This window comes from Triplophysa rosa, linkage group LG17 (genome assembly GCF_024868665.1).
Source record: "Triplophysa rosa linkage group LG17, Trosa_1v2, whole genome shotgun sequence".
NCBI classification, from domain to species: domain Eukaryota; kingdom Metazoa; phylum Chordata; class Actinopteri; order Cypriniformes; family Nemacheilidae; genus Triplophysa; species Triplophysa rosa.
Window position 1 is genome coordinate 12,348,970 of NC_079906.1, and position 7,791 is coordinate 12,356,760.

The 7,791-nt window shown below is 37.6% G+C and overlaps 1 protein-coding gene across 1 annotated transcript; it reads left to right on the forward strand.

Annotated features, from left to right (window-relative positions):
- The first annotated feature begins 342 nt into the window (after positions 1 to 342).
- Positions 343 to 4,899, forward strand: tuba5 (tubulin alpha 5). Its single transcript, XM_057356174.1, has 5 exons — positions 343 to 492; positions 1,715 to 1,937; positions 2,176 to 2,324; positions 3,491 to 4,171; positions 4,269 to 4,899. The coding sequence occupies exons 1-5, from the start codon at positions 490 to 492 to the stop codon at positions 4,554 to 4,556; spliced, it is 1,344 nt and encodes a 447-aa protein (XP_057212157.1). The 5' UTR covers positions 343 to 489; the 3' UTR covers positions 4,557 to 4,899.
- The last annotated feature ends 2,892 nt before the right edge of the window (positions 4,900 to 7,791 follow it).

Here is a 7,791-nt window from a genome sequence, read left to right on the forward strand (position 1 = left end):
AAGGCTGAGGTGCGAGAAGTCGACGAACAAAAGAAATATAACGTTCTCGTTACCTGAAGCACCTCATAGGAAATTTGAACTCGTCGAGGAAACCTCCCCCTCTCGCAGAAACTAAAACGTATGAATAATTTAGTTATCCTTTAACCTGTTTTCCTTACTAGGAAAGGGAAAGGCGGTGCTGAAGTATTTCGCTTTCAGAGCGGTTGGATGTTTTGCAACACTTTTAAATCTAAGGGCGAGTGTTTGGTTACACCAATAGAAAGACGAGGAGGGTCTTAATGCTGGTGTTGGCCAATAGCGAGGCTCAACGGGTCGCGTGAGCGTGCAGGCGTGTATAAAGTGTGAAGCGCGCACCTTTGGCCCCTTAATGCTGTGTTGGCGAAGACACGTTACGCGTCTATACTCAACGGAGCTCAAACCTGCTTTTGGTGATTTTCCACCGGAAAAACTTAAGCCTTTTACAAACAACACCCCGAAGACCAAGTCAAAATGGTGAGTGAGGCTGTCGCTGGTAAATATGTAGTCGTTCAAAATGTCTACAGTCACAAAAAAGTCAAAGTGACTTTTCCCACCAATTTTAAACGTTGCGTGTTTTTAATATGCTAATGTTAACTGAAATGTTTGATAGGACTCTTGTGGCTGAATCCGATCTTAATATAAACTTTGTCACTTTACTTTAATCAGTTAAATGTATATTTCCTGCAAATGTATTTTACCCGTTTCTTCCGCATATTTATGTTAATGTGACACATTTATTGTTTTGGAGAAAGTGTGATTTGTAATGACGGCCTTCGAGAATTATTTTCATTAAAAAAATCAATCATCGGACGGTTGCTGCGCGTAAAGAAATTGGTGAAATACCACAACGCAGGCCCCCTTCACGCGCTTGGTCCGGTAGGAGCGTAAAGCTGGGGGATGGGGAGTGGGCTGATATCTTTTTACTTCAAAAGCTTTGTGAAGTTTTTTTCCTTCACGGTCGTCTCGTTTACGCTCAGTTACATATTAATACAGTTTCTTTGGTGTCGGCCGCTGAATCGTTTTTATTCTCCGGTTACTGGCTCCTTCCTGTCGCCCATTTTGCGACAAAGCATGATGTATCAGTGAGCGCGTACTCCTAATATTAATGTATTCATGTTACATAGGAAATGGATTGAGTTTAACTCAGACGCGTGACATTTAAATGTAATTTAACTGTCATTGGATGCTAGAATATATTTTGTACTTTTTTCCCTGTAAGAGGTAACGTTAGTTTTATAACTTGCGTGTTCCACGAGACGAAAATGGGCGATCATGCGAATAATTTCAAATAGATACTGAGTTTAACGTTACATTCTTTTTGATAAGTCTTTGAGGAAATAAATAATATTTGCTAAGACTGTTCTGTTTCTACTAGGTTCAGGAATCATTTACTTTATTGGTTTATTTTTGTTTTGTCATTAAACTGTAAAATGATACATACACCCACTCACTGATTGCAGGTATCCAGGGCATTTGTTTTACTGGTTTGGGTGGTTCCTAGTAGACTGTAGTCTGACCTTTTATCTTCAGTTAGTGATTGTACCATAATTATAGTTGCAAGTTCAACCTTATGAGGAAGCAGTCAAAATCCAATTTGGGCAACCACCGTCCTCATGTAATAATGTAACTTGTTGTATGTAATGTAAATAATAAATATGTATGTGATAATGTATCTGTGTTTTTTGTGTTGATGTAGCGTGAGTGCATCTCTGTCCACGTGGGCCAGGCAGGAGTACAGATTGGCAATGCATGCTGGGAGTTGTATTGCCTGGAACATGGCATCCAGCCTGATGGTAATATGCCAAGTGATAAGACCATTGGTCGTGGTGATGACTCCTTCAACACATTCTTCAGTGAGACCGGATCTGGAAAGCATGTGCCACGAGCTGTTTTTGTAGATCTGGAACCTGCTGTCATTGGTAAGTGGTTTGGGTTTTATGAGGGACTAAAATATACCTGCCGATCATTAAAACAATGCTGTGTTCTGTAGCAAGTCACTATGTTTATAGACACCTTGAAATTCATGCTTATTTGGCTACCAAATTAAGTGTTTTGCACACACAGTGTTGAATGGTACATTGCAATTTTCCTGTTTAAAAAATGCTGAATATTGTAGGCCATCAAGAGCTATAAATAAATACCTGTCTTATCTTTCAGATGAGGTGAGGTCAGGAATTTACAAACGGCTGTTTCATCCCGAACAACTAATTTCTGGGAAAGAGGATGCAGCAAATAACTATGCCCGTGGCCACTACACTGTTGGCAAGGAGATCATTGATGCAGTGCTTGAGCGTGTCCGCAAACTGGTAAGAACTTTTATTTCGGATGGCAATTATGGATTGGTTAGGTACTTTTATCCAAAGGCATGTAGGCAGGGCAGCATAGTTTTTAAGTTGTTTGCATTGGAAGCTGTGCTAACAAATGCAAACATCTGATTCTCGCATTTATACCAGACTAAGCATTTGGCTTCTATTCGGTCTCCGAGTTGGTAAATGTTCAGTTTTTAGGAGAACCATTGCACTCATCCAAGTCACTTTTTACCCAGCTAACCAATCACAATTCAAGAGGGGATAAGACAAACCAACCAGCACATCCTATCTGTAAAACTGTATGTCTATGTACAATAATTTGTGTCTCCAAGTATACATGTAATACCAGATTATATTCCCGGTCAAAAATCACATACTTTGGCTAATTTGTAAACACGACACAATTTTCAAAATCTGAGCAGATTAAAAAAAACTAGACATCACACACTACGTGATAAAATTTGCAGACTAGCGCAGACTTTCTGCAACAAGTCCAGACTGAAAATCTGAGCAAAAATCATGTAGTGTATTCCAGCCTTAATATTCAGTTGCATAGTGCCTAGGGGTATAACAATATTCAAATGGAACTGGGGAAATACCTGCAAAATGGTATTTCATGCCATACCAAACACCCATGATGCCCCGGCCCAGCCCTGCCCCATTGTTGTCACTACCTTATGTCAAACTAACTTTTCTTTCATGACATTTAATGAAATGGTAATAAGTACACATTTAATAACTAATAATGTGTATTTTTAAATTATACACCAAGATGACACAAACCATTTGAAGTGTGTATAAACTAATAACAAAAATTTAATTTAACTATCTTTATTAAGTTAAAAGTGAATCTAGGGTTCTTCAGCATTTGTGGTGCCATGCCATAAACCGTGCCCTCACAGCAAACCGGACCATGGCTCCAAACTGTGATATGAATTAAAACGTGGAATTGGTATATTTTGACACCCCTAATAGCATCTCAACCGAAAAAAACACTATCAAGAACTTGCAGCCAACATTTTTTAGCAATGTAAAACCACTTTGGTGGATATGCGGTTACAGTGCATTCAAGGTATACAATTTATCAGTATGGTTGAAGGTCAACTTATGCTTTAACACCTAATATAATGCGTTTAACTGTTATTTTTACCCTCTTGATCTAGACGGACCAGTGTACTGGTCTTCAGGGTTTCCTCATTTTCCACAGTTTCGGTGGAGGCACGGGCTCTGGTTTCACATCTCTTCTGATGGAGCGTCTCTCTGTTGACTATGGAAAGAAGTCCAAGCTTGAGTTTGCCATCTATCCAGCTCCTCAGATCTCCACTGCTGTGGTCGAGCCATACAATTCCATCCTTACCACCCACACCACCCTAGAACACTCTGACTGTGCCTTCATGGTAGATAATGAGGCCATCTACGATATCTGCCGTCGAAACCTCGACATTGAGCGACCCACCTACACCAATCTGAACCGGCTCATCGGTCAGATCGTGTCTTCCATCACCGCTTCTCTGCGATTTGATGGAGCCCTGAATGTTGACTTAACAGAGTTCCAGACCAATCTGGTGCCATATCCCAGAATTCACTTCCCACTTGTCACATACTCGCCCATCATCTCCGCTGAGAAGGCCTACCATGAGCAGCTGTCTGTGTCTGAGATAACCAGCGCCTGCTTTGAGCCATCCAATCAGATGGTGAAATGTGACCCCCGACATGGAAAGTACATGGCCTGCTGTATGCTGTATCGTGGTGATGTCGTACCCAAAGATGTGAATGCTGCCATTGCCAACATCAAGACCAAACGATCTATCCAGTTTGTGGACTGGTGCCCAACTGGATTTAAGGTAAGGCATAACAAAAGATTCATTATTTATGTTAAAAATAGTACATTTGATATTTTTTATAAACTGGGCTTCATTTAACAATGTGTCCTCTTAACAGGTTGGCATCAATTATCAGCCACCTACAGTGGTGCCTGGTGGAGACTTGGCCAAAGTACAGAGAGCTGTGTGCATGCTGAGCAACACTACAGCCATTGCTGAGGCCTGGGCCCGTCTGGACCACAAGTTTGATCTGATGTATGCCAAGCGTGCCTTCGTACACTGGTATGTCGGAGAGGGTATGGAGGAGGGTGAGTTCTCCGAGGCCAGAGAGGATCTTGCTGCCCTGGAGAAGGATTACGAGGAGGTTGGTGCAGACTCTGTGGAGGAGGAGGGGGAGGAGTATTAAACCCACCAGGGACAAATGAAATATGCTTTAGGTTGCTGATCTGAGACCAATTTGAAGCACTTTTCTTGTAAAATAGAGATTGTTTTTTAGGTTGTAGAAAACTGGTTTTAGATCCGCACTTATAAGCAGTATTTACCTCTTCATTGCCAAGCTTCCAACAGTGAACAGTGTCCTTATGTTTGTGATATTAGTGTCGTTTCATTCTTTTATTACCTTTTCTGTATTTCAAAGAAATTGCCAAAGGCTTTTCTGTCTGTGAACATCATTTGGTTTGTAAGATGTGTTTGTCCCACACAACTCCTGTAACTGACAAATGCAGTTTTGGAATAAATTATCAAATGTGCCCGTCTTTGTATGTGTATTATTTACCTGAAGAGAGCATCTCCAGAGGTAGTCATGTGCCTCCCAGCAATACCACAATTATAATAAAACAAGAATTAAATATGTAATTTACAATGCTTGGCTTGAAGTTCTAGCCCATAACAGTGGATAAGGTATTGCATTTACCAACAGGGGCTAGCTATGGAAATCCAATCCTGCGAAAATAAGTAAATACAGAAATTAATTTTCTAAAAATATAAAATTGAATGAAGAATTTTTTTTTAAACGTATATATTTTTTAATTTGGCTATTTAAATGTATTTATTTTTGTATTTCTTTCATACATTTATTTAATATATCCATTTTTAAAATTTCACATTTATTTCTACTGCGTCCATATGGTAATGAGGAGGCGTGTCTTGCGTCAGACATAGCAGTTGAGCACAGAGTGCTGCTGTAGGCCACAGGCAAACTCTAAGGCCACAGTGAGATCTTGTGCTTTGACAAAATGACATGCAAGAGATGAGTGTGACCACATTTTACAGCATTTACTATAGGAAACTGCAGCATACTGTATGTATTACAGTAATATATACTGTAGTGCACTGTAGTATTTTACTATAGTAGGATTTAAATGCCATTTATCATAATGTAAGTGTAGAAACCATGTTTTTAGCACATTTGTATGACCACAGAGATCCACTACAATACCATGGTTAACTCTGGTTATACTGTAGCAACACCTTGGTTAAGTTGTGGTTACAATGGCATAACTATAGTGGCCATTTTATTTGTTTTAATTGAAAGTTTATTTTCATAAGGGAACACTGTAGTATCTGGGAATTTTACTACACTTTACTTTAGTAAATACTATATAAGCTATAGCGGGACTAGTCAAGCGCCTGTTCATCATTTTAAATGAATCCTGAATGATTAAATAACATGGTGTTGCTTCAGTATAACCAGAGTTAACCATTGTATTTGTTGTGGAACTGTGGTCATACAAATCTGCTAAAAAAAAAAACATGGTTTCTACACTTACACTATGATAAAATTCTTAAGGGCTTTTAAATCCTACTATAGTAAATACTATAGTGCACTACAGTATGTACAGTATTACTGTAATTTATAGTATGCTGCAGTTTACTATAGTAAATGCTGTAATATACTATATTATTGTTTTATGTAGTCACACTCATCTCTTGCATGTCATTTTGTCAAAGCACAAGTTACTATGGCCTTAGAGTTTGTCTGTGGCCTACAGCAGCACTCTGTGCTTGACTGCTATGTCTGAAGCCTATGGACTTCTGTGTCTATGGACACAGAAATTTAGAAATAAATGTGAAAATAAAAAAATGTGGAAATACATATATTAACATAAATGCATAAAATAAATACAAAAATGTACAAATAAATAAATGTTTAAATAAATTAATTAATAATATGTTTAAATATCTATTTTTTCATTCATTTTTATATTTTAAAGAAAATTTATATCTGTATTCGTTTATTTATTTTCGCTTTTTTAAATATCTTCATGGATTTATTTTTGTATTTATTTGTTTTTAATTTAGGCAGGATTGGAATTCCATGCTAACTGGCCATGCTAACCTGTCAAATGTTATTTCTAAATGGGAACTAAACAACACGTAAATAGAAGTTAACCAAAATATTTTGCTATCAAACATTTAAGAGGAGGGAAATATGTAACCGTTCCAATTTTATGGAACCTATATGTAACTGAAAATAAAATAAAACGCATTAACAATGCAATAGACCTAAAAGATTATAGTGTTTCCTTGCCCCCCCCCCACAACATTTTAAATTTAACATATTAATGCAATTCAATAGTAATATTTAAAGTACTTAATTTTTTACTTATGTAAAGTTTTGTTTGTACTACTACTTCGCACAAGTCAATATTGTACATTCGCACATATAAACATAGTACATTGTCTATATTTCTTAATTTACATAATCTATATTTCTGCTTCTGTAGCATTGTGTGTGTGTATATTTTTGTATTTCACTGTTTACAGCAAAGAAAGCGTTTTTTGTTGTGTAGGGAAACTTGTTTTGCTCACACTTGCATTTTTATTCTTTACACAATTATAGACCAAGATAAAATTACAACAATTTCCCTGCTACATTTTACCCACCAATAGATTGTTGTCCCTAAAATGTTTAATTGAAAATGACAGAATTTTTATACCAATAAAAATGGTGTTGTGCACCAAAGTATTTTATTAATGTCTTATTGATTCTTTCAAAATGAGCTGTGTGTAAAATTGTATTAGTCGTGCCATTTATGACGACATGATAAAAATATTTTTTACATACAGTTTTTAAAGGGCTTTACTACAAATCCCCTCCCCGTGTAATCCGTCACGCTGGCTGTCCAATGAGCAGCCGCCATAAGTCTATTTAAAGAAGAAGTCCCGGCCACTATCAGCTGTCACCTGCACGTATTCTTACGCGGAGGTAAACACTGAACGCGTGCTGTTCATTAGAAGTGAATGTAAAGAAATACACACATAATGTTTCTGAAATAAATTGTGGGTGAGTTAAACGTTTATTCATAGTCTTGTGCCCTTTACGCATCGATAATTCACTAGTGCATTTGATTGACGTTGAATATAGACAGTTCTACGATTGACTCCATGTGAATGACTGCTTTAACTCTGACCCTTGGATATTGGCTGGTATATATAACGAACTAATTTCTTCCTTTTTTATATATAGTAGCATCATAGCAAATAGGGTGCTGTATAGAAGTTGAATAGTTGGAGCTCGTGTACAAATGTCTACGAAAAAAGAGTGGAAAGGAATAAGAGTCACTAGGAGGTGTTGTCGTTATGCAACGATTAAAAAAAAACTGTATTTACAGAGTGACACATCTGTAAACGCCGTGGTC